The sequence below is a fragment of the Oncorhynchus keta genome, chromosome 35, assembly GCF_023373465.1.
Source record: "Oncorhynchus keta strain PuntledgeMale-10-30-2019 chromosome 35, Oket_V2, whole genome shotgun sequence".
In the NCBI taxonomy this organism is placed as follows: domain Eukaryota; kingdom Metazoa; phylum Chordata; class Actinopteri; order Salmoniformes; family Salmonidae; genus Oncorhynchus; species Oncorhynchus keta.
The window spans coordinates 55,478,835-55,506,314 of NC_068455.1; the positions used below are offsets into that span (position 1 = coordinate 55,478,835).

The window sequence follows — 27,480 nt, forward strand, 5'->3', positions numbered from 1 at the left end:
ATTTTTTATTTAACATTGTTATCAGGAAATATTTAAAAAGCATGGAAATCTGCATATGTGCTGCCACTCCATAAGGGTGAGGATACAAATGATCTTGACAACTATCGCCCCATTTCAAGACTAACTTGTTTAGCTAAGATTCTTGAATCCTTGGTTAATGTACAACTTCGTTCCTTTTTATCTGATACTTGTATTCTTAATATAAACCAATCAGGGTTTAGGCCTGGGCATAGTACTACCACAGCAACCATGCTAGTTGTAAATGATCTTGTCAATGCCTTGTTCATTGACCTGTCAAAGGTGTGCTCATTCTGTTTTACTGGAAAAAAAATTCAAGAGTAGGCCTGAGATATACAACCCGTTTATGGTTTCAGATTTATCTTAGCAACAGAACTCAGGCCATGGTGATAGATGTTAAATCTGAATTTCTTGAGATTCAAAAAGGTATTCCTCAGGGTTTGATTTTGGGTCCATTATTGTTCACTTTGTATATTAATGACATAGGAAACACTTAATATTCATCTCTATGCAGATGAGTTTGGTATTCCTGTGCCACCTCAGTGCAGCAGGCCATTCGTGAACTTCAGCATGAATTTCATTCAGAGATCTTAAATTAGTGTTAAAAACAAGTAAAACAATTAGAGAACAACATGCTGTTCTCTAGGTCACGAAATGTTTACCCCGAGGACCTGCATATTTGCGCTATAAATGGAGCCTAAACTGAGCTTGTTTCTCAATACAAGTATCTGGGTGTCTGGATTGACGACAAGTTGTTCTTCACAACGCATATACAAAAATCTGACTAAGAAGCTAAGATCCAAGATAGTTTTTTTTATATCTAAATAAATCATGCCCTAGTATTAAAAATAGGAGAAAGATTGTTCAAACAACGCTTCTCCCTGTATTGGATTTTGGTGATATTGTTTACATGCATGCGGCACAACCTCTGTTTTAAAACCCTTGAACACAGTCTACCATTCAGCAATACGTTTTATCACAGGGGACTCATTTTAGGACTCATCTTTGTAGTCTGTACAAAAATGTGGGATGGACCTCTGTCTGCGAGAAGAGAGCTGAATTCTCTTTGATTTATTTACAAAGCAATCTGACAGAAACTCACTAGATATGTAACATCATTAATTAAGATAAAAATCATAATTTAACAAACCCGTTCACAGGAATGGACAACACTAGAGGTCCCTTCAGTCTCCACAGATTTGGGAAAATCTGCATTTTGTTTTTATGCCCCAAATTTGTGGAATAATCTGCAAAATTCACTGCAGCTTATATGTGCTGGTGCCACTCAGGCAGTTTACATTATTGAATGAGGACCTCTATGTAGTTGAATGTGATTGCTTTTATACATGTTTTATTTTGCTGAATTTTATTGTTTTATACACATGTATGTTGTTTTAATATTCTGTTTGTATTGTAATGTGTACAGGGCTCTCTTGTAAAATAGATTTTAATCTCAATTGCGACTCCCTGTTTTAAATAAAAGGTCAAATTTAAAATAAATCTTTATAAAAACAGGCGGCAACAATGTCGTACTCGTTTGGACCAGACAAGCCTGGCTTCCCTTGGCATCCAAGAATACACCACTCTTCAAATTATGCCCAACTGACCCAGATTGAGATGAATAAATGGGCCGTTTTTGTATTGCGTAAACAATAATAGTTATTGTGTGATGGCGGAGATGCAATGTTGTGTTCCAAACAAAACAACTACAAGTTCGCTTGCTCTAGTTCAACGGCACAGCTAGGAGCTAAAAAAAAAAAGCACCTTATCGTGGAGGACTCTTCGAGTCATGAAAGTGCATTGATATTACATAGGAACTGTGCACACTGAAGAGGTATGTGGCCACTTGCAGACGCCACTTATTCCTCTCACTCAAACTCGTGTAATTTCTGTGTCTTATGTTGCACACTACACCACATTTTCCATATTACTGAATGTGCCCAGAGTGTTTTCAGATTTCGTTATCAACAAATGCGGAGAAAAGTACAGTAAATGTAAAAGGCACATTACAATCAACAGTGTGATGTTCAAATTCAGTCTTGTGTCAGGTGAACTGTTGCGTCCTCAAATGTAGGTTTAATAATTTCCCCCTAATCTACAAACTGTTCCATTTCAATTGCTACCACGGTTTTGCATATGTTTTTTCATATTTCTTCTGTAAGAAACATTTACATGAAGCTCTATCCATACAGGTCAATTCCCACGAGTTTAAAAGGTTAACTTAAACAATCTGAATTCATTCCTAAACGTAACACTATTTTTTCCCCTATCCCAGGGAACTCCTCTCAAAAACATGTTGGTTTTGTATTTTTAACAATTAGTCCACTGTTGATACAGTACCAAAAATGTTTTGCATGTCAGCAGTCAAGTTTGATGAATTTTACAATCTCATAATGGTGTGGCCGGTGACACTTTGTTTCTTGAATGTCCAATATCTTGAAAACTTGACTGCTGACATGCAAAACATTTGGGGACTGTATCAGAGAACTAATGGAGAAACAAATATAACAAAAAATATATAGTTTTGAGTGGAGTTTCCCTTTAACCCTTGACTTAATAGATGTGAAACAGACCAACACAGAGTTAGGTAACAGTGTCTCAACTTAAAATGTTAAAAACCGACATTTACTTGACTTCACCCATAGACATTCGGAAAAACAGACAAACGTCAAATGTCGAGAGTCAAATTCTTTGTTGACCTGTGCATGGTCATGTCTCCTGGTCTCTCTTTTCAAACAGAGGGCTGACATTTTCCATTGGAAGAGAAAATCGTCCTCCCAGGCACTCATGATGCATAGCATTGACAGTGAGGTTAAACATTCATGTTTTCGGTAAACAGCTCCAGGTGCCCCTGAGAAGGTGAGAATGCACACACTTTCCATCACACACACACACACATTACAGTAAGCCCTCGCCCACACTATCTAATGCCGTTAATACTAAACATCAAACTCAAGCTATACCACAATAAACAAAGTTCAAATGCAGAGACTCCGAGACCATTGAGAGCTTTTGAAGTGACAGGTTGACGCAAAATCTCTAACCCAGGGGTGTCAAAGTCAAATGGACGGAGGGCCAAATAAAAAATTTAGCTACAAGCCGAGGGCCGGACTGTTCGAATGTTCATTGAAAAATTTTTAAATGACGCATATAGTCTAGTGAACCTAATTGAACCTACTGAAAACCTAACAAATATATTCCAATATGATCAGATAAATAAAGCAATATTTTCTTATGGCTCTGTCAGTAATCTTTAATTTTCAACAGACACAAAAGACAAATTTTCTTTATATAAAAATCCCCATAACATGAACATTAAATGAAAGAAACCGGTATTCAAGGCACCATCAGTAGCCTATATTTTCTATTTTAGCAAAAGTGGGCTAAATTTACTTCAAAGAAAAAAACAATAATAGCAATTTTCTATCATCCACTCAACTGAAATATTTTAAAAATATAATTGGATTGAAATACAATAAAATAAAGTGCAAAAATCTATTAATCAAAAACAACACTTTGTTTAAGGAGAAGTAACATGCAGTGAAAACAAATATTAAACTTTAACTTTTAAACTTGAACTGAGTAAAAACTCTAAATATGTGATTGCACAGTAATGTTCACTTGTTTGAGGTTGAGGGTGATACTTGGTGGTGTCCCATCTTTTCCACAAGTTCATCAATGTTGGGGTAAGGCTCTGAGCTGAGGAAATCCTCAGAATTGAGTGGAGGTGTTCAGCAGTAAGTCGACTTCTGTGTGATGTTTTGTTCAAGTTCATCAAAGAAAACAGTTGTTCACACAGGTATGTGCTGCCAAACATAGACAACGTTTGAGCAGCCTGGATGCGCAGCTGGGGCATTGTGTCGGGGAGGAAACGGGCGAACTCCGCAGCACCCACTGCCGCATATTTTGCCCTCAGTGCATCATTGCATTGGAGGTCAATCAACTCCATTTGGAGGTTTGGTGGTGAGCTTTCCACGTCAACAGCAAATGGGTTACCGAGCAGTTCCAACCTGCTTTTTTGTGCTTCAAAGTCAGCAAATCGGCGTCGAAAGTCAGCGGCAAGCATACCTATTTTATCAGCCAACTGTGCGCTCGGGAACGCACTGGTAGCTGGGAAAGTGGCTCAAATTTTCTTTCCGCATCTGCGTCTCCCACAGAGTCAGTTTGGTTTTAAATGCCTTCACTGTACTGTACATATCAGAGATGACACGATCCCGACCCTGCAGCTGCAAGTTCATTGCATTCAGATGACTCGTAATGTCACACAGAAAAGCCATTTCACACAGAAACATTTCGTCTCGGAGTTGTGTTGTGTCTTTCCCTTTGCTGTCCAAGAACAGACAAATCTCCTCACGAAGCTCAGAAACATCTTTGAAGCACCTTTCCCTGGCTTAGCCATCGCACCTCTGTGTGATAAGGCAAATCACCATGCTCCGTTTCTAACTCCGTCAGAAATGCCTTGAACTGGCGGTGATTCAAACCTTTGGCTCTGATAAAGTTAACTGTGCGCGTGATGATGCTCATTACATGCTCCATTTTCAAGGCTTTACCGCACAACGCTTCCTGGTGTATGATACAATGATAAGCTGTCAGCTCACCTGTCGCGTTTTCCTCTTGCATCTTTTCCCGTATCTTCGCCACCAGTCCGCTCCTGTGTCCACACATCGCAGGTGCTCCGTCGGTTGTCAAACCCACGAGTTTTTCCCAAGGCAGCTCCATCTCATTTACACATCTTGACACCTCTTCATACAAATCATGCCCGTAGTTGTGCCATGCATAGGACGTAAAGCCAAAAACTCCTCTGTCACGCTTAGGCTGGAGTCCACTCCGCGGATGAAAATTGACAACTGGGCAATGTCAGAAATGTCGGTGCTCTCATCCACAGCCAAGGAATATGCAATGAAATCTTTTCCCTTTTTCACAAGCTGCTCTTTTAGATTGATGGACAACTGGTCTACTCTCTCGGCAATGGTGTTTCTGCTCAGACTCACATTTAAAAAGAGTTGCCTTTTTTCTGGGCAAACTTCGTCACAAACTTTAATCATGCAGTTTTTGATGAAATCCCCCTCCGTAAATGGCCGGGCTGATTTAGCGATCTCTTCTGCCAAAATAAAACTGGCCTTGACAGCAGCCTGGCCTTGTGATTTGGCTTTTTGAACAGAGCCTGTCGAGATTTGAGGCCTCGTTTTAATTCCTCTGCCTTTTGTAGCCTTTGTTCCATGTCCGTGAACAAATACTCCGACTCCCACCTTGTTTGAAACCCCGGTTCTCAGTGTCCACCTTCCGTTTTGCCATTTTTGATGGGTATCTGAAAGTTAATTTTACTGTGATGCTGACAACTGCTGTGCCAATAAATATTGAAATGAAGCAGCCTACTGCTCGGTGCGTCACCGTTGCATTGTGGGAAATGTAGTATTGGTGCGTGTGGTTCTAATAATAAATCAAGATCATCCCAGGGGCCGTAAAAAACCTTCTCGCGGGCCGGATGTGGCCCGCGGGCCTTGACTCTGACATATGTGCAACCCATCTCCGCTAAACTGTATCAGCACAATGGACAGCGCCCTACACAGTAAAGCAATGCATATTCGGCAATGGATATTAGGTACACTACAAGATATAACGGGTAATTCACCTATTACAAAACAGCCTATGTGAATGCAGCATAATAAACAAGTTTTCCCCCCACAGTGCAGTGCATTTCAAATGCTACTTGCTTGATGAGTGCCTAGCGAATCCTTTGGTTTTATCAATAGCATGCTACCAGTTAGAATAACCGCCTTGGGCGAAGGCCTGGTCTACGTTATTCCAGCCACTCTTCCTATAACCAGTTGCTAATTAATTCAGTTTTTGGACAGAAAACCTGCGGCTGTAGGACTCAAGGCTAACCTGGGCTGGCTCCTCTCTTCCAAGATTGTCAGGAACATTCGGGGATGAAAGGAACTATGAAGCCATCATCCTGGTGGCACTTGTGGAAGGGGGGGGGTGTCTTCACGCCGAACTAGCAGAGCTCGACAGCGTCAACGCTGCGGTGCTTGGCGGCGGCCTTGGTGGTTTCATTTCCGATATCCATGGTGGCAGTGGCAAATTAGTTAGAGCTAAATAGGCCAATAACACGAATGCCTTTTATAGATAGCTAAGAAGCTAACTAAACTATGTAGTGGTGGGGCGAGGCAGAGACGAGTGAAGCAGCTTCAACTGTAAGCCTGACCCGTCCTTATAAATCAAATATTACAGGCGGAGGCGTATCCCGTTATTCACGGAGCCTACCATAGATGAGCAGTGTTCCCCCAGCGTTTTATAAACCCCAAAGGAGTCCTACCAAACCGCCCAGTGGTTTTCCATAACCCCCTACACACAAACAAACTCTGCAGCGCGCTCTTTCCATGGTACCGACACGTTGCAGCGGAGATACAGATTTGGCGCCAACCCGTCACTCATTCACTTGAATTTTTTTGCTATTTTTTTAAATAGGGACATAAAACTAAAACGGAGTTGGCACAAGTCTCAACTGAGAGAGTATTTTAACTTTTTGCATTATTTGTTGGTTTGGCAATGCCACTGTCAGCCAGAGAAACATGCTGAGAAGGATTATTACCACAGCAAGCAAGGTACTTGAAGTCAAACAGACAGGCCTGGATGAGATCTTTAAGGTAAGGCTCACAAAGTCATTTTAGACCCAAGTCAACCCCTGTACCTGGACTTTGAATTACTCCCCTCTGGGCAAAGGTATAGGGCACCCCTCAGCAGGAAAAACAGAACGAGACAATCATTTGTGCCAGGTGTGATATCCCTGCTAAATAGCTCGGGCGAATGTTCCTATTGACTCCGTAAGGCCAGCAGGCTAGTCTTTTCTTTGTTTTATTTCTTACTATTATTATTTTTATTGGTGCGTAACTGTTATTAAAGTGGTATTGTCAATTTTTTTGTGTATTTAAAAGCCACATGACACTGCAACAAAATTTACCCACAGGGACAATACAGTCAGTAAGTAAGTAGAGGGCTAAGGCCCCTTTTGCCCTCTCGTGGAACCGGGCACATCTCCCTCGCTCTTTCTTCTCACTTTCCCCAGTCTGTCTTCAACATTGTCACTAATAATAATAATAATATATGCCATTTAGCAGACGCTTTTATCCAAAGCGACTTAGCCACGGGCCTTGAAAGAATTGAGGAAGAGAGACATTGCGAAGGAAGGGATCAATAGGCAGGTAGTCTGGGTTGAAGAGGCCACTTTGTTTGGGGGGCAGAATGGAGGGATATGTTTCTGGTAGTCATCAACCCACACTGCCCCTGATCTAAACAATTCAGTCACAAACTGGAGGAACTTCATGAAATTTACTTTCAAAGCTGTATGTTTGAAGAGCCTGTAACACTAGGGTAGATTATCACATTTCCACAGATTACTTTATCTAACCAGGCCGACTAGTTTATTCACCATGGGATTTGAAGTACTAGGAACTTGGGTGTTATGACGGTTATGGGCCAATCTACAGTAATACTTCTCTGTGGTTTCTGAGCAACTGAGCTATCACCCTCTGTCTCACTGCAATAATCTGAGAGTACAGTTAAGAGGGGTTAGGATTTAGAGAACAAGAACCACCACATCTGGAAGCTGCAGAAGGAAGGCCCGTAAAATGTAGAAATAACCAGACCCATACATCAGTGTGAATGATAACCTACAGATGGCATTCCAATGGCTGCCAAGACTCAAATCATTGGTGTAAAAACCTTCAGTATTGATACGTCGTAATTCACGGGGTTATTTCATAGTCGTACCCATATTCTGGTGAGGAGGAATCTAAATGACAAACAGGCGAACATATCAAGCTTTATTGGAGTAATGCTGGCAACTCCATAATCAGCTCCTTTCATAAGAGACAGTATGTGGAATTGAATGTGACACAGACATCATAAAAATAAAAAAAACATGATGGGAGTCTCATGTAGGCCGACATCCACGCGTATGACACACACTCACTCTACAGCCAGCTAGCTTCGCCTCTAGCGCTAATTCATTTAGATGAAAATTAACATAGAGATCAACGTTGGAGGACGCAGTGCTGATTGCGTCAGAGAGGCTGCGTGCTTGCGCCCACACCGCCCCGTTCAGATCCGTTTAGAAAAAAATGTAGGGACCGAGTAATGTTCGCTCTCCCTTGAGACGTTTTTCCCGATGCCTGATTCACAGCCCTTGAACATGGGCAAGCCTTAGAGAAATAGAGTTGTGCAAAGTGTACGACAACAGATAAAGAAATGGGTGAGGCACAGTACGATAAAGGCCACGGGGGACTTGAGTGTGGCGCAGAAACTACGCAGGTGGAATAACTAGAACACCATCAGAAAACATCATAAGAATCCATGCTTGATGGATCCAGACCACAGAAATAAAAGATAGGGAATCCTCCTCCCAGGACATATTGGACATATTGTTAAATTCAAAATAACTGTGTGGGGATGACAAACTAAATAAATCAGCATACCGCACACACCATCACATACACACACACTCTCAGGGGAGCTACTACAGTATAATGGGTACTACTTTCAGCAAGCTATAGTTTCAGCCAACAAGGTGTCCTCACATCCCCGTTCTGCAATGGCTGATTACCATGCTCAAAACCTCAGGCCGTCTATGCGTCTACTCATCCCCAGGATGACTATAACAAAGCGACAACAACTTTCCATCGTGTAAAAGTGTCTGCAGCACCACTGAATTGGAGCCTGGCCTTGAACTAATGATTCAATCATTTGCTGGGCTGTTCTTGTGATGACACAAGTGTGTTATTAAGTATGCCAGGAACAATATACACATAGATATTAGTTACACAACTAAAGTATTTGTATAAGGACTGAGAGGAAAGATGTCTTACCTGGTCATTATAAGAAAATCAAGACAAATGAAATTTGATGATCAATACCATATGGACTATAGGTCTAGCTTATATGGTTGGCTAACTTTTAGCACCCAAAAGGACGTTTGGAAATCTGACATCAGAAACAGACTCAATACGATCATTACTCGGTACCTAGAGCACTCAACGACTTGGGACAGATATAGGAATTCAACCATTCAGTCATTGATTTAAGTGAAAAGCACAACATCGGGCACAAAAACACGACAAAACACCCAGAGAGGATTTATAAAATTAGCTAGTTTATTTCTGAATGGCTGAGATTTTTTTTGTTGTTGCAGTGTGCGATTTCTATAAGATCTCATAAAAGATTGTCATCATAAAAACACTGGCCATTCAAGATTGGTAAGTCTCCCCCCAAAAAAATGGCATTGCACACACAAAATACACATGCACATATCAGTACATTCAAGTCCATGTCACCAAAATAGATTTGATTTACAAAATAAAGTCTTCAATAAAAACATCTGAATATTGTTTTGTTTTTTGTGTGTGTGTTTTTTTTACAACCAGGTCAGAGTCACAGCACGTATTCGACGAGTGAAAAATCCAAGCTTCAAAATCATTCTGTTGTGTGGTTTTACTAAAATAGCAGAGCTACATATTCAGTTACAAAAAATATATATATATATATATATATATTCCTGTATCCACTGCTGTATTTCCGCTCTATGCATATACTCTAAGTCACTACTTAAGAGTACTGTTGATACGATTGTTTTGCTAGGACATTTGAGAGAAAAATGAAGAAAAAAAACAAATACAATGCGACAGTTTTTTCAGCAGGAAAGTGGAGTCAACATTTCTGAAGCCTAGTTATGTCTACCGGATTTCAATTCAAGTCAATGACAGGAAAAGGAAGTAAAAGCAGTGGTGAGAAGTAGCCTGAAGTGTGAATCCTAAGGCAGGATCCATACAATACGAGTCAGGGACAATCTTCACGAAAAATCTATTTTCCAAAAAGGGGACAATGTTGATGATGTGGGAGAATGATAAACAACGGTTGAGCGCAGATGAAACGTGATTGTATTGAAACATCTCTCTACGTGTGCTTCTTCTGACCCTACCGAATACAAATTCAACACAGCTTCGACATTGAGGCGTGAATGTGTGAATTTCGACAACAAAAGTAAATCTGTCAGCTACCTGAACCTGACAAGCCTGTCTCTGTAGGGGTAAACATCTCTGAGTCTGCGTACCGGTGATTGATTGAACTCCCAAAATGGTTTTGTAGGGGCTAGGCCAACGCCTCAGGCCAAAACATTCAAGGGCATCATTTTGGATGTGAGACAGACAGCAAGATAGTTTAGAGTTTGACTCGAAAAAGAAAGGCTAGAGTCTTTGTTTAATTTATCAGAGAGAATGCGCAACAGAGAGACAGGTAGCTATCTAAGTTCTTCGGGTCAAACTCCCCTTTCCTCTCTAGGACTATATCCAACTTCTCTATTGGGACGGGGAGCCGTCTGATGAGAGGAAGAGGAAATAACAGAATAAAAAAAGAACTGATTGGTTTTTCAAGTGACGGATGACCACCCATCAGAGTAACTTAATGAACAGATGTGCGAAGGGCCCAGGTTCCTGTGATTCACATTTCTACAGCACAACACCCAGACATGGTACTCTGGCGCTCTCTGGCGTACATTTTAGATCATTACAGCTGGTCTGGATGCATGCACCTTGCAGGTTCATTCAAGAGAATGTATTTTAAAACCTTCAACTTGGGGATATATGGCCCATCTGAGGTCGGCTTAAACAAACAATCTACTCAAAATACTGGCTGATCATTATTCTGATGTCAAAACCTCCGAGCACCATAGTATTTAACATTTCATCTCTAAACGACAGAAATGGGCATATATACTTTTTTATTCACATATATACAGCTATTTCAGATAATTCCCTGATTTTGGTCCTTTTCCATCCACTAAGTTATTGCTGAAGAGCGTAATGTAACTACTTCATAGATTATACAGTACACATGCTGACTGACAACTCCTCGCTGCTGTGGTAGAAAGCTTCACAGATCTATCTTTCTGTCAGTGAATGTTAAGAGCCTTTTGCAAGGGCCTCTTGAAAAATATGGATCCAATTTACACAGTGGAGTCGGTTTACAAAATGATTAGTTAATCCATTTACCTTGACATCACATTTCAAAACATTCAGTGTGATGCAAATCTTCGAGTTTATAAACCACTCTACACTTCTGGTCTAGTCAACTGGAGTTGTTACATAGTATTGCGCCGGGTTCATAAAAAGGGGAAAAAGTCCCCGTAAAAATCCACAAACCATCAAGCATTTCGTTACACCCGCAGTAACATCTGCTAAATAAGTGTAAAATTTGATTTAAAAAAAAAGAATAAAAGCAACATTTTCACCTAAACCAGCTGTCTATACAGTGAAATGGACTACAATGTTCACAGCCTGGTCAAATAAGTAAAGTATTTTTTTTTAAACTATGCAAAGTTTCAGTTGAGATGAGTGAGTAAGTGGATAAACATTGCGATGTAACACTGTCGGAGTCTGTACATTATCTTCTTTTGGAGTATAGCTCGGTGTGCGCGAAGAATGTAAACGCGCCGTCTTGTCTGACATCCGTATTGCACCATGGAGCAGCATGCTAAGTAGTGGGTAGATAGCATTCAAAACTACATATATATGAAAACACCTGAGTGTTCTAGAGGGTTTGAGTCCCTTGAGGGGGAAACGGTCTGTCATCGCACCCCAGCTTAAGGTAATTCCCCCTTTAAACACTCAAATAAAATTAACATGGATAACCCTGGGTAGAACTGTGTGTGAAGCGAATGGTAGGGGCCCAGAGTTTTTCCTGACCAGGTTCACATGGTCTGGGAAATACTCCTGGCCCAACAAATGAGCAATGGTATTGTTAGCTTAGTGATTATAGGCTTCTGTCTGCATGACTTGGAATGGATATTTGGAATGAGCGTCAACTAGAGTGAATGATTGAACACAGGGCTGGGTAAAAGACTGTACCCTTTGTGATATCGCCTAACACGAATTGTCTGGCGTCTTAAACAGTTGGATAGAAAGGCTTTGCAGCCAATTCACATATCAGCTTGAGCTAAAAGCTGAGAGAATCATGGCTAAACTGTCATAGAAGAGATAATGGGGGAAAAAAGTCTGCACGTCCAACCCTTTACAATAGTAACAATCCTGCCCAAACCTCAACATCCCCCACCAATAAAACAAATAAACATTACATTATAGAACATGCAGATGTGTAAATAAATACTCGTATACAGCATCTAGGACCTATGAAAACACGGATGTATTCACCACGAATCTCTAGAGTATTACTACTACAGCGCCTCGCGTCACAGCCAGATAGTGTTCCTTGTTGAGTCTACACTACAGACCACGTAGGCCAGCCTATTGACTGACTGGCTAACTGACTGACTGAAAGCCAATGCGACCTGAACATAAGGAATGGCTATTTAAGTTACCCTGCTCCCCCCCAGCAGCATATATAGTAGAGACAACCCATAGCATTGAGTGTCCATACCTGACATACCCTAAACCCTCACCTCTGCTCAGCTTCCCACATGCCACCAGAGAAATCAGACTCAAGCGGGCATGACCGAAGAGCTAAAACACCCCTCGTTCTTGGACCGCTCCTCCTTTCGGCTGGTGGTGGCGACCCGCTCAGTGGATCGGTCCATCTAATACAGAGGGGTGTTTGGTGGGGGTGGGATCAGGAGACGCAGAGGGAACTGGGGACGGAGGCCAGGGTGCAGACGGGGGTGGGAAGGCCGTAGAAGATGGGGTCTGTGAGGGGGAAGAGGAGAAGAAGGAAAAGGAGGACCCCCAGCAAGTAGCAGGACAGGACGGTGAGACGGTGGGGGTGCTCCAGGGCCATGCCAAGGGCAGGGAAGCCCATGTGGTTACAGAACGAGTGGCACAGCACCGGCCCCACCAGGTGACCTGATGACCAGAGGGGAAGGGAATGACAAGACTGCATATAATGCATACAGGTTGGTATTATACAGTACACAGTAGTGGCGGATGGGGTGAGTTAGCCCCAAACAATGTGAAGCACCTTGAGACACATCATTTATGTAGAGCTTTCACTACCTAAAATAAAATTAATCATATATTAGGCGTGTGTGTGTTTTCTGTACACCAGATAGAGAGAAGCTGTAGGCTCACCTGTCCTGATGAATATGAAGGCAGTGTAAGCTCCAAAGACAGCGGTGTAGGAGAACTGGAATACTGCAAAGCAAACAGCACAACAAGTCATTAACTAACCCCTCCTATACAATCTAATGGTGCATGGGAAAATAAAGGCAGAACAAACTAGCAGCACATGGAAGTGAAGGTAGAGGAACAATGAATATCGTATACCTGCAGCGAGAAAGATCCCTGACAGGGTGCCCTGTCTGAAACGCAGCAGCTCGATCACATGATGGAAGTGGGCTGCGAAGAAAACGGTTGATATTTTGCACAAGCAAAATAACCATTATATTTCAAATAGATGAGAAGGGCACATTATCCTATGAGAGTTCAGAATAGTGCAACTCAATTGATCGCATCCAGCAGTTTACAAAACACAGGTTCAATCGTATTCCCCTTATAAACGCTCATCTTCGCATATGTACACTGCAAATTTAAATGGAGTACATGGCACTGACATATACTTACATAGACACACAGTTTAAGAGCTGTTCTAATTGATTTGCTATTTCTTTCAGTTGGTATCAAGGAAAGATCTAGAAGATCCCCCTGTGCTGTTTTTAGGTGGGACTCACCAACTCCGAAGAAGAGGGGGCAGGTGAAGATGGCAGTGGAAGGACTGGTGCAGGGTACCAGCATGGGCAGCATACAGGCCCTGAACACCAGCTCCTCAGTCAGAGGGGCCACCACCTGGTTCCTCAGCCAGCGCATGTCACTGAGGCACAGAGCCCAGAACCACGGGTCTGTGGAAGGGAGAGAAAGCTTCAGAGATGATGATGATGTACGCGATAATGTGCATGTGAGAGAGATACTGTACACGTCCAGGAAAAATGGATGCACTAAGGGCTGAATCCTACTTTGAGATTGGCACACTGAACTTATAAATCATGCATTGGTGTCAGTGGGAGGTTTGAACAAAACTCAAGTTAAGCGTGCAAATCTTAGGTTAAGATTTAGACCATAATCTAACTTTGACATATAGCAGAAATGAATCGTCTCCACTCCAGGTTAACACAGTAATAGACATATTGGGTGAATAATAATCTCCAGACAGTATCTCACCAAAGGTCACCCGTATCCCATCTATGAAGCCCCAGGGGCAGTCCATAGCCAGCTGGATCAGGGGGCCAACGAATAGCACCTACCAGAGCAAATGTCAGAGGTCAACTAACGGTCTGACCATAGGCAGAGGTTGATCAAAGCGAGTTTCTATTACCATGGTGAGGAGCAGAGGTAGTATGATGGCTGGGATGAGGCCCTCAAAGCGAATGCCCATCAGAGCCAGCAACGAGGGACCAGGCTGTGGAAGAACAAAAGGAGACATACTGATGGAATTCATGGAATTGTTTTCATGTGCATTAGGGATGTGAACGTTTAAACGTTTTAAACAAAATTGGGATCCTTAACGTTAAGAAAATTCGCAAACCGAAAAACAGCTTTGATGTTTTTCTTCCCCCGAAAAATTAAAAGCACAGTGCAGTAAATCCCAAAACCTTATATTCTGTGTTATAGCCTAACTAGACGCTAGGCTATTAAGGCCTGGGGAAAGTTGTGTAATTTAAAGGTAGGAAGTAAACAGCATTGTGGGTAAATTTCCACAACAACTAACATTTCAGTATCCTCGGCCCTGCTTTACTGAGGTTGAGACATTACAAGCCAAAAGAATTGCAAGATACAGCGTTTGATTCATGATAGGACTAGCGCATGGTTTTGACTCCGTCTGCCTGGTGGCCGACCTGCCTATACTGTGCCCCTCTATCTCCGTCCCTCGCTCACTGTGAAAGATGCAAGTGTGTGTTCTCGGAAGTACGGCAACTAAATCAGTCGCCTCGGTTTCAAAAATACTGAATTCCTAGTGGAATCTAATATGGACACAAAGAAATGGGAGTCAATGTGCAAGGAGTCGAGGAATCAATTACTTGAGTCGACACTCCACCACTACGTCATCCAAAGTTTAAGACGCCAGTGCATCGGTTAGCGGGCGCCTAAACCAATCCATAAAAGGCATGCAGCCCTAAGAAAAATGATTCAAACGTTACAAATCTTTTTTTTTTTTTTTTAGATGACTTGAATCTGTAGTGACGGAATTGTTGAGTCCTCTCCTTCAGCCTAACATGTATGCATGTAACTGCATATGACAATGATCTACAAGTCAGATAACAACTGTGCCCACAGTGCGGGAGACGCAGCTGCTCACTCCAACGAGAAGGCGGCCTACCCTATCCCTGTTCTAATTAGAGGTCGACCGACTGATTTTTCAACGCCGATACCGATTATTGGAGGACCAAAAAAGCCGATGCCGATTAAATCTGACGATTTTATATATACACTGCTCAAAAAAATAAAGGGAACACTTAAACAACACAATGTAACTCCAAGTCAATCACCCTGTGAAATCAAACTGTCCACTTAGGAAGCAACACTGATTGACAATACATTTCACACGCTGTTGTGAAAATGGAATAGACAACAGATGGAAATTATAAGCAAATAGCAAGACACCCCCAATAAAGGAGTGGTTCTGCAGGTGGTGACCACAGACCGCTTCTCAGTTCCTATGCTTCCTGGCTGATGTTTTGGTCACTTTTGAATGCTGGCGGTGCTTTCACTCTAGTGGTAGCATGAGACGGAGTCTACAACGCACACAAGTGGCTCAGGTAGTGCAGCTCATCCAGGATGGTACATCAATGCGAGCTGTGGCAAGAAGGTTTGCTGTGTCTGTCAGCGTAGTGTCCAGAGCATGGAGGCGCTACCAGAAGACAGGCCAGTACATCAGGAGACGTGGAGGAGGCCGTAGGAGGGCAACAACCCAGCAGAAGGACCACTACCTCCGCCTTTGTGCAAGGAGGAGCAGGAGGATTACTGCCAGAGACCTGCAAAATGACCCCCAGCAGGCCACAAATGTGCATGTGTCTGCTCAAAATGGTCAGAAACAGACTCCATGAGGGTGGTATGAGGGCCCCGACGTCCACAGGTGGGGGTTGTGCTTACAGCCCAACACTGTGCAGGACGTTTGGCATTTGCCAGAGAACACCAAGATTGGCAAATTCGCCACTGGCGCCCTGTGCTCTTCACAGATGAAAGCAGGTTCACACTGAGCATGTGACAGACGTGACAGTCTGGAGACGCCGTGGAGAACGTTCTGCTGCCTGCAACATCCTCCAGCATGACCGGTTTGGCGGTGGGTCAGTCATGGTGTGGGGTGGCATTTCTTTGGGGGGCCCATTTCTTTGGGGTGCTCGCCAGAGGTAGCCTGACTGCCATTAGGTACCGAGATGAGATCCTCAGACCCCTTGTGAGACCATATGCTGGTGCGGTTGGCCCTGGGTTCCTCCTAATGCAAGACAATACTAGACCTCATGTGGCTGGAGTGTGTCAGCAGTTCCTGCAAGAGGAAGGCATTGATGCTATGGACTGGCCCGCCCGTTCCCCAGACCTGAATCCAATTGAGCACATCATGTCTCACTCCATCCACCAACGCCACGTTGCACCACAGACTATCCAGGAGTTGGCGGATGCTTTAGTCCAGGTCTGGGAGGAGATCCCTCAGGAGATAATCTGCCACCTCATCAGGAGCATGCCCAGGCATTGTAGGGAGGTCATACAGGCACGTGGAGGCCACACACACTACTGAGCCTCATTTTGACTTGTTTTAAGGACATTACGTCAACGTTGGATCAGCCTGAATTGTGGTTTTCCACTTTAATTTTGAGTGTGACTCCAAATCCAGACCTTCATGGGTTGATAAATTTGATTTCCATTGATCATTTTTGTGTGATTTTGTTGTCAGCACATTCAACTATGAAGAGAAAAGTATTTCATAAGAATATTTAATTCATTCAGATCTAGGATGTGTTAATTTTAGTGTTCCCTTTATTTTTTTGAGCAGTGTATATATGCTCCAAAATTACTGGCACCCCCGACTGGCAATGCAAACAATACTTAAAATAAACATTTTCATTATAGAGATAAACAAAAAAAATACCAACATGTGAGAAATACTGTACTTTATTAATGTTTCAATGGAACCCAACAAAATCCTACAATTATTTAATACAAAATACATTTCACCAAAATCAAGATTTCATAATTATTGGCACTTCTCATTTAGTACTTAGTGCCACCACCTCTGGCAAGATAACAGCATGGTCTTTTCCTGTAATGTTTGACAAGGTTAAGGAACACATTTGGAGGGATTTTGGACCATTCCTCTATGCAGATCCTTTCATGATCCTTCACAATCTTGGGTTTGCGCTTATTTACTGCCCTCTTCAACTCAGCCCACAGTTTTTCGATTGGATTGAGGTCTAACCCACCATCATATTAACCCACCACCATATTTCACTGTGAGTATGAGGTTCCTCTCCTTGTATGCATCTCTGTTTCGACGCCAAACATACCGATGCTGTATCTGACCAAAACATTCAATTTTGGTCTCAACTGACCAGAGCACCTTCTTCCAATCGTAATTTAAATGACGTTTGACAAACTCCAAGAGCTTGTGTCTGTGTCTTGTGATCAGAAAGGGCTTTCTTCAGGCAACCCTTCCAAAGAGCCTGTGGTTGTGGAGGTGGCGTCTGATGGTGCTTTTTGAAACCTGGCCTGCAATTCTTTCACAGTGATTCTTGAGGATTTTGTTGCTTCTCTCACGATCCTCCACCCTATCCTGTGGGGCAAAATGCATTTGCGTCCTCTACCCGTGAGGTTTTCAACTGTTCCATATCTATTGAATGTTTTAATAATTGCCCTGACAAGGCTCAGTGGTATATTCAATCGTTTGTGGATCTTCTTGTAGCCATTACCAGATTTATAAAGGTCTACAAAGTCTACGACCATGTGTCCCTTCTGAACTGCCAGTTCTTTTCTTTTCTTCCTGGTGTTGGATGACAAAGGGATATTGCATGCGTGTTACCTCATCTTAATACCCTAGTGAAAAAGGAAGTGATGTAATGGCTCAATGTAGTTCCTTAACACTTAGATCAACTTAAATAAAGTGGAATTTAATTCCTGGTTTAATTTTGGTAGATGTTATTTACAATAATAGTTAAGGGTGCCGTTATTTGTGAAACCTTGATTTGCAGGACATTGATTTTGAATTAAATCAATAAATTATTTTGCTGGGTTCCATTGAAACATTAATAAAGTACAGTATTTTTCACGTGTTGGTATTTTGAGTTTCTCTCTATAATTATATTGTTTGTGCATTGCCAGTCAGGGGTGCCAGTAATTTGAGCCCACTGTATATACAGTGGGGAGAACAAGTATTTGATACACTGCTGTTTTTGTAGGGTTTCCTACTTACAAAGCATGTAGAGGTCTGTAATTTTTATCAACTGTGAGAGACGGAATCTAAAAACAAAAATCCAGAAAATCACATTGTATGATTTTTAAGTAATTAATTAGCATTTTATTGCATGACATAAGTATTTGATCACCTACCAACCAGTAAGAATTCCGTCTCTCACAGACCTGTTAGTTTTTCTTTAAGATGCCCTCCTGATCTCCACTCATTAGCTGTAGTAACTGCACCTGTTTGAACTCGTTACCTGTATAAAAGACACCTGTCCACACACTCAATCAGAAAGACTCCAACCTCTCCACAATGGCCAACACCAGAGAGCTGTGTAAGGACATCAGGGGAAAAAAATTGTAGACCTGCACAAGGCTGGGATGGGCTACAGGACAATAGGCAAGCAGCTTGGTGAGAAGACAACAACTGTTGGAGCAATTATTAGAAAATGGAAGAAGTTCAAGATGACGGTCAATCACCTTCGGTCTGGGGCTCCATGCAAGATCTCACCTCGTGGGGCATCAATGAGCATGAGGAAGGTGTGGGATCAGCCCAGAACTACACGGCAGGACCTGGTCAATGACCTGAAGAGAGCTGGGACCACAGTCTCAAAGAAAACCATTTGTAACACACTACGCCGTCATGGATTAAAATCCTGCAGCGCACGCAAGGTCCCCCTGCTCAAGCCAGCGCATGTCCAGGCCCATCGGAAGTTTGCCAATGACCATCTGGATGATCCAGAGGAGGAATGGGAGAAGGTCATGTGGTCTGATGAGACAAAAATAGAGCTTTTTGGTCTAAACTCCACTCATGGAGGTGGCCGTGTTTGGAGGAAGAAGGATGAGTACAACCTCATAAACACCATACCAACCGTGAAGCATGGAGGTGGAAACATCATTCTTTGGGGATGCTTTTCTGCAAAGGGGACAGGATGACTGCACCATATTGAGGGGAGGATGGATGGCTTTAACAAGCTTTAAAGAGCAGCAGTCCCTCTGCAAGCACCCCCCAACATGATAAATGTTCATTTACATTTAAGTCATTTGAGGTCCTTTGGCCAAAGTTGGGATGATCTTTGTGGTATCAAATACTTATGTCATGCAATAAAAATGCTAATTAATTACTTTTAAAAATCATACAATGTGAATGTTTGTTTTAGATTCCATCCCAAGTGATACACACACACACACACAGTTTGCATACACCTTAGCCAAATACATTTCAACTCAGCTTTTCACAAGTAAAAAATCTTATGGCGGTTTTGGAACAATTAGTATTTGGCTTCTTCTAGCAAGTTTTTAGCCAGGGTCAGATGTTCTATAGGATTGAGGTCAGGCTTTGTGATGGCCCCACAAATACCTTGACTTTGTTGTTCTTGAGCCATTTTTGTGACCACGCTTTAACAAGCTTTAAAGAGCAGCAGTCCCTTTGTTTATGGTCATTTTGGCTGTGGATATGGCGGTTTTGGAACAGATGTCGATATAGGATTTGTTTTGCTGTGGATACAGATACTTTTGAACCTGTTTCCTCCAGCATCTCCACAAGGTCTTTTGCTGTTGTTCTGAGATTGATTTGCACTTTTCACACCAAAGTAAGGTCCTCTCTAGGAGACAAAACCTTCAGGTGTTTGGAAATTGCTCCCAAGGATGAACTAGACTTGTGATGGTCTACAATTTATTTTCTGAGGTCTTGGCTGATTTCTTTTATCAGAAGCTTCTAAAGCCATGACGTCATTTTCTGGAATTTTCCAAGCTGTTTAAAGGCACAGTCAACTTAGTGTATGTAAACTTCTGACCCACTGGAATTGTGATACAGTGAATTAAGTGAAATTATCTGTCCGGAAACAATTGTTGGAAAAATGACTTGTGTCATGCACAAAGTAGATGTCCTGACTGACTTGCCAGAACTATAGTATGTTAACAAGAAATTTGTGGAGTGGTTGAAAAATGAGTTTTAATGACTCCAACCTAAGTGTATGTAAACTTCAACTGTACATACATACATATATACACACACAAAGCCATCGATCACATGACACCACTCATTCCTATGTAAAGTCTCATTAGCGCATTGAAGCCAAATTAAGTCGGTTAAAATGGCGACTCATGGAGACATAGCATGTGCAGTTTGAGCTACTCCAGGGCCTTTTCTCATTTGGGCAAAAGTCAGTTTTCCCTCCGATGTGACCCATAAACCGATAAGTGGTTGAGGAGAGTGTCAATACATTAAGTAGGCAAATGGAAGACGGTCCTCCCCTCATGATAGTCTCCTTTTGGCAAGGAAGTGTTTCCAACCAGAGTCCTTTGCAGAAAAGTTTTGAAATCTGTTTTCTCTAACACTGAATATATTCTACTTATTCTTCTATAAAATGTATTTTACAACTTGCAATTTTATTTTTTAGTACTTTATACATATTTTGGGATTCCACCCTGTAAACGTTATTTGCCTGATGACACGCGATTGGAGAAGGGGAGTCTCATTTCCAACAAATGTATTTTCATCCACTTTCCCTCTCCTCAATTCCCTTTGACCTTTTTCAAAAGGTCAACAGGTGTATTAGAAGCAATTATTGGTACTATCATTCCTCCCCCATTATAGTGAAAAGAAAAATTGCAATCTTTGTGTATTTTTTTTGGGGGGGGGATTCTGTTTTCTGAAAACAATGCCTGCATTAATACGGTCGGCCCTGAACTTCCATGGACTCAATGAGAATGGTCGCTCTCCCCTGATTAAAACAGATCAAAGACTTTTTTACCAAATTCGTAGTCAATGCACTTTGCCTTTGTAGGGCAGTATATCAGTCAGCCTATAGCTGGGGTCCATAAAGCAGCGCACAATTGGCCCTGCGATGTCCGGGTTTGGCCGGGGTATTCCGTCATTGTAAATAAAAATTTGTTGTTAACTGACTTGCCTAGTTAAATAAAGGTTGCTGAGACAGTGCTGTGCTGTGACTCACCATCACGCCAGTGTACATTTTCCATGCCCACACGAAGACAGGCGACACGGCAGATACGATCAGGACACTCGTGAATCGCCTCTTGATAACGGCCGGGTGGTCTCTGGGGGGCAAGCATGTGATGGACACAAACAGACATGTCAAAATTACATTTTGTAAACAAACAAACCCCTCAAGAAGCTAGTACAAGAACACTGTAGTTCAGCAGGAAACAAAATAAATGTAGATCATCTACAAGTCCATGCTAGGTAAAGCTCCGCCTTATCTCAGTTCACTGGTCACGATGGCAACACCCACCCGTAACACGAGCTCCAGCAGGTGTATCTCACTGATCATCCCTAAAGCCAACACCTCATTTGGCAGCCTTTCGTTCCAGTTCTCTGCTGCCTGTGTGTGGAACGAATTGCAAAAATCGCTGAAGTTGGAGACTTATCTCCCTCACCAACTTCAAACATCTGCTATCTGAGCAGCTAACCGATCGCTGCCGCTGTACATAGTCTATCGGTAAATAGCCCACCCGTTTTTACCTACCTCATCCCCATACTGTTTTTATTTATTTTATTTTCTGCTCTTTTGCACACCAATATCTCTACCTGTACATGACCATCTGATCATTTATCACTCCAGTGTTAATCTGCAAAATTGTAATTATTCACCTACCTCCTCATGCCTTTTGCACACAATGTATATAGACTCTCCTTTTTTTCTACTGTATTATTGACTTGTTAAATTGTTTACTCCATGTGTAACTCTGTGTTGTCTGTTCACACTGCTATGCTTTATCTTGGCCAGGTCGCAGTTGCAAATGAGAACTTGTTCTCAACTAGCCGACCTGGTTAAATAAAGAAAAAAAAATGTAAAAGGGTTCTTAGATAACATCTACCAGAAAAAGTCTTAAGATAGGCCTATTAAAAACACATAAAAACAGAATAAATGTTGAAGTTAAGACCCCCGATAACTAATATCAACATGTATTTAATTTTGCTGAAATTATTTACATTCGGTAAGTTTAAGAACTATTGCCTAGTGTCTTGTCATTCTGTTCTGTCATCTTGAAGATATTTCCTAATTTCTCTCCCACATGAGATAGACCTACCAACTAGTATTTTTTCTAACTATCAATTTTGTTTCTGATTTCTTAAGTGATTCAAATGCGTCATTCTGTTACAAAATCCGCAACTGAATAAATCTTTAATAGAATGACAGTCACCAACCAGTTGGGTCACCTGCAACTGTCCTCCCTTCCACGGTGTTAATCCACTTCACTTACTGTAGTATATAACCAAAATAGTTTATTTTTTAAACACACGGTGTCATTTTATAGCTGACACCCTATTCTTTCTGCTGACATCTTTTAATCTTAATTCAGAGTAGATATTTAACAGAGGTTTTTTTTTTTAAATGTGGGTCACAAACTGAGGGAGATTCTGTAATTCTGTTACAAAACTTTGCATCTGCACTGTTCTTAAGTCAAATGTTTTTGTAAAATGTTCAGGGGAAATTGTTAAAAGCAGTCCTTGTGCATAGAGTTGTATGGCTTCTTTAAACTTTGGAATCAGTTATTGGTGTTTGGCATGCATTTCAAGGTGAAAAATCGGAGTTCGGCCATCGCTCATCCATATATTTTTATGACATATTCATTCCTTTACACTTGTGTGTATAAGGTCGCTGTTGTGAAATTGTTAGATTACTTGTTAGATATTACTGCATGGTCGGAACTAGAAGCACAAGCCTTTCGCTCCACGCGCATTAACGTCTGCTAACCATGTATGTGTATGTGACCAATAACATTTCATTTGACCCTCAGCGTCATTCTGTTACGATGGAATTTCCCCCGACTGCTGCACGAAAGTCATGCTAGCTATTTATTTCCCTAATTTAGCTAGCTACCACCTAACATGCGCTGACAGCCTAGCTTACTACAGCTCCCACATTCCTTTACTGCATTTTCTACGAATCAAGAAAGTAAAGAAATGTAATAAACTCAAGGCTTACCTGGGTAAGTCACTTCTCCATACGTATAAACTCCCGACGTAGGAGCAGGCAAGCAGCAAACAGGACAGTACAGACACCCAGCATATTCCGTCTGGAGGTACAAACTCGCCATTGCCGCGCCACACTTGGTTTGACATAAAATTTGGCGTTAAATCGTCATCCTCTACCATGGCGAGGGGACAGGGTCAATGGTTGTAAACGACGAGTTTATGTCGTGGTGTCGTAATTCCTTGAACACTTTAATTCGTGAAAAGATTCATAAAAGCAAGATAAGAAAAATGTCAGTTCTCGATCACATATCCTGGCGGTATAATATAACGTCATCACGTTGCGTCGGCTGCACACCTTCCCATGATCAATGCACTGAGGATCAATCATAGGGTGCGTTCGTAAATTCACTTTGGAGTGCTAAAGAGCGCTCAGGGCGCGCTCTGGGCGTTCGTACATTCAGAGCATTGTCAGATTGTCAGTTCGTAAATTCAGAGCGCACATTGGACGCTCTGGCCGAGGAGAAGGGTTGATCCGAGGGTTCTGATCTCACAACGGCAATCAAGCACCCAAGATAACTCCAGACATATATGAGAGAACATCTCCCTCACCCTGACCATTTTCCTCACCCTGGCAGAGCTGGTTAGGCAGTTTTCATGTTATCCAGAGCGTTGGTGACTGTAACTGTTCTGCTGGGAACACTTTAATTACGTTTTTTTGCCGACGTTTACTGACACCGGCCATATTCAACCGGTGTTGAGCGTTCATAAATTCATCAGTTATTCTGCGCTCTGGTACACTCAGACGAGTGCTCTGAAATCGGAGTAGATAGCCAGAGTGAATTTATGAACGAACCCATCGAGTCCCACAGAGGAATGCTGTGCTCGAATACCCATACTAACAAACGGTATACTACATACTTAATGAGTATTAGTTCATTTTGGTATACTGTAAATGAACGGTATCCTTTCAATTGAGCATACTAGCTTCTAGCTTCGCCTGTCTACCGGAAGTTGATGCTGTTGCTATGCAACCTCTTGCTAGCTTGTTAGCGTAACAAATTACTAGCAAGACATTTTATGACTGGGTGTGTTAGAAAAATTGAATTTACGAAGCACCGAGTGTCCATTGAGAACGCACGATGGCTACACCACTTAGCGAAGAATGACGGGAATAATCAAGTCAAACATTGGGTAGTTAATTAGATAGCATATAGTTAATATACTGGCAAGTTTGATGTATTAGTAGTCAACTAATGTTAGGTAGCTAGCTAACATACCGGTACATACTGCTGTAATGATATGCTAGGATGGTTCGCAAGGATAGCATAGCTAACAAATTGTCAGCCAACATATATATGCCATTTAGCAGACGCTTTTATCCAAAGCGACTTACAGTCATGTGTGCATACATTCTACGTATGGGTGGTCCTGGGAATCGAACCCACTACCCTGGCATTACAAGCGCCATGCTCTACCAACTGAGCTACATAAGGACCATAACATGTAAGGTAACTTATTTGAAAAGTCATTAATTTATTACATTGCTCAACATTTTCTTAACATTTTATCATAATTAATTAATACAATTGAATTCCTCTCTCGTTAGACTTCGGCTGCATATTTTTCCACATTTTCTTCAAATCTGAAAACAATGTGAAGCCACGCCTTTTCTGAAGAATTGTATTATGGGCCCTAAAAGCACAGAAATAGTGTCCACTGCTTGTGTACTTCATATTTTGGAGAATGAATTATGACATCTGGGAACTTTTGGCATACTAACTATATCCATTCTATGACCAATAAGCATACTATGTACTCAAATTACGTCAGACATAGCACGGTTAGTGCAGTTAGTATGAATATTCGAACACAACTGAGATGTCATAATACCCATAAAACCTAGCTGTCAAACGGAAATGGTTCCAATTGTTTTCCACCATTCATGTTTCCGACATGGTATTTTAGAAACACTTAAAATAAGGGCTGTGTCGAGTGTTAGGCTTCCCCTAAATGTGATGTTTTAATAACTGTGTAAATCTCTCTCGGACAAGGTGACTTTTATTTACTCTCAGATTCAAAAATGCTAATTAGCATCAAAGTAGACATCATGCAAAACTACAAATCCCTGCAAGCTCCTGCACGTCATCTCTAGCTGGCACCTTTGCTAACAGGTATTGTATCAATTTAAAACTTGCATAAGACACTTCACAGAATTGTCCATTTTAAAAAATGTAGCAAATGTGTTCATTGCTACATTTAGCTAACGTTAGTACATCCAAAGAGTCTTACCTTTTCCTCAATTTGGCAGTCTTGTCCAGATCATCATGGCATTTGTAGTTCTTTATGATAGCCACATTAGCAGCTAATTAGCGTTTCATTTTTTAAGAGGGCACGACAAAGCCCAGGAGAATGAAAAGATTTGGCATGGGTCCTCAGATCCTCAAAGGTTTTACAGCTACATCATCGAGAGCATCCTGACTGGTTGCATCACTGCCTGGTATGGTAACTGCTCGGCCTCTGACCGCAAGGCTCTCCAGAGGGTAGTGCGTACAGCCCAGTACATCACTGGGGCCAAGCTTCCTGCCATCCAGGACCTCTATACCAGTCGGTGTCGGAGGATGGCCCTAAAAATTGTCAAGACGCCAGCCACCCTAGTCATGGACTGTTCTCTCTGCTACTGCACGGCAACCGGTACCTGAGCGCCAAGTATAGGTCCAAGAGACTTCTTAACAGCTTCTACCCTAAAGCCATAAGACTCCTGAACAGCTAATCAAAGGGCTAACAAGGCCCCTGTTTTACGCTGCTGCTACTCTCTGTTTATTATCTATGCATATTCATCTTAACTATACCTACATGTACATATTACCTCAATTACCTCGACTAACCGGTGCCCCCGTACATTGACTCTGTACCGGTACCCCTGTATATAGTCTCTCTATTGTTATTTTACTGCTGCTGTTTAATTTTTTAATTTTTTTTTATTTACTTAACACTTTTTTAAACTGAACTTATTGTTGGTTAAGGGCTTGTAAGCATTTCACTGTAAGGTCTACCTGTTGTATTCAGCACATGTGATAAATAACATTTTATTTGTTTGTAGTCCACCTGTGGTAAATTCAATTGATTGGACATGATTTGGAAGGCACATACCTGTCTATATAAGGTCCCACAGTTGACAGTGCATATCAGAGCAAACGCCAAGCCATGAGGTCGAAGGAATTGTCCGTAGAGCTCCAAGACAGGATTGTGCCGAGGCACAGATCTGGGGAAGGGTACCAAAACATTTTTACAGTGCCAAGCGTCACATCTGGAGGAAACCTGGCACCATCACTACCGTGAAGCATGGTGGTGGCAGAATCATGCTGTGGGCATGTTTTTCAGCAGCAGGGGCTGGGAGACTAGTCAGTATCGAGGCAAAGATGAACAGCGCAAAGTACAGAGAGATCCTTGATGAAAACATGCTCCAGAGCTTTCAGGACCTCAGACTGGGGTGACGGTTCACATTCCAACAGGACAACGAACCTAAGCACACAGCCAAGACAAAACAGGAGTGGCTTCGGGACAAGTCTCTGAATGTCCTTGAGTGGCCCAGCCAGAGCCCAGACTTAAACCTGGAGTAGAGGTCGACCGATTATGATTTTTCAACGCCGATACAGATACCGATTATTGGAGGACCAAAAGAAAGCCGATACCGATTAATCAGGTTTTCTTAAATGTATTTGTAATAATGACAATTACAACAATACTGAATGAACACTTATTTTAACTTAATATAATACATCAATAAAAATCCATTTAGCCTCAAATCAATAATGAAACATGTTCAAATTGGGTTAAATAATGCAAAAACAAAGTGTTGGAGAAGAAAGTAAAAGTGCAATATGTGCCATGTAAAAAAGCTTGCTCAGAACATGAGAACATATGAAAGTTAGTGGTTCCTTTTAACATGAGACTTCAATATTTCAAGGTAAGAGGTTTTAGGTTGTAGTTAATATAGTATTTATAGGACTATTTCTCTCTATACCATTTGAATTTCATATACCTTTGACTATTGGATGTTCTTAGAGGCACTTTAGTATTGCCAGTGTAACAGTATAGCTTCTGTCCCTCTCCTCGCCCCTACCTGGGCTCGAA

The 27,480-nt window shown here is 41.8% G+C and overlaps 2 protein-coding genes across 7 annotated transcripts in view; one reads left to right on the forward strand and one right to left on the reverse strand.

The window, feature by feature from the left end:
- LOC118368646 (CAAX prenyl protease 2) overlaps positions 1-23,727 on the reverse strand; it is a 49,384-nt gene extending 25,657 nt beyond the window's left edge. For 3 of the 4 annotated variants that reach the window (XR_004822399.2, XR_004822398.2, XR_008093199.1), the window contains exons 1-8: positions 23,357-23,727; positions 21,362-21,464; positions 14,332-14,415; positions 14,178-14,256; positions 13,691-13,858; positions 13,287-13,358; positions 13,092-13,154; positions 12,470-12,866 (exon numbers count right to left, since the gene is read on the reverse strand). Coding sequence is in view for 1 of the 4 variants with exons in the window: in XM_035752914.2 (XP_035608807.1) it covers positions 12,637-12,866; positions 13,092-13,154; positions 13,287-13,358; positions 13,691-13,858; positions 14,178-14,256; positions 14,332-14,415; positions 21,362-21,464; positions 23,357-23,526 (969 nt within the window). In the remaining 3 variants the exon portion in view is untranslated. Of the gene's footprint in view, positions 1-9,147; positions 12,867-13,091; positions 13,155-13,286; positions 13,359-13,690; positions 13,859-14,177; positions 14,257-14,331; positions 14,416-21,361; positions 21,465-23,356 lie in introns of those variants that run through there. The other variant, XM_035752914.2, reaches the window with a different exon arrangement.
- LOC118368645 (E3 ubiquitin-protein ligase pellino homolog 1-like) overlaps positions 23,211-27,480 on the forward strand; it is a 28,417-nt gene continuing 24,147 nt past the window's right edge. Inside the window, exons 1-2 of one of the 3 annotated variants that reach the window (XM_052497102.1) lie at positions 24,224-24,849; positions 25,398-25,517. The gene's annotated coding sequence lies outside the window, so the exon portion shown is untranslated. Of the gene's footprint in view, positions 23,361-24,223; positions 25,518-27,480 lie in introns of those variants that run through there. The other 2 variants (XM_052497103.1, XM_052497101.1) reach the window with 2 other exon arrangements.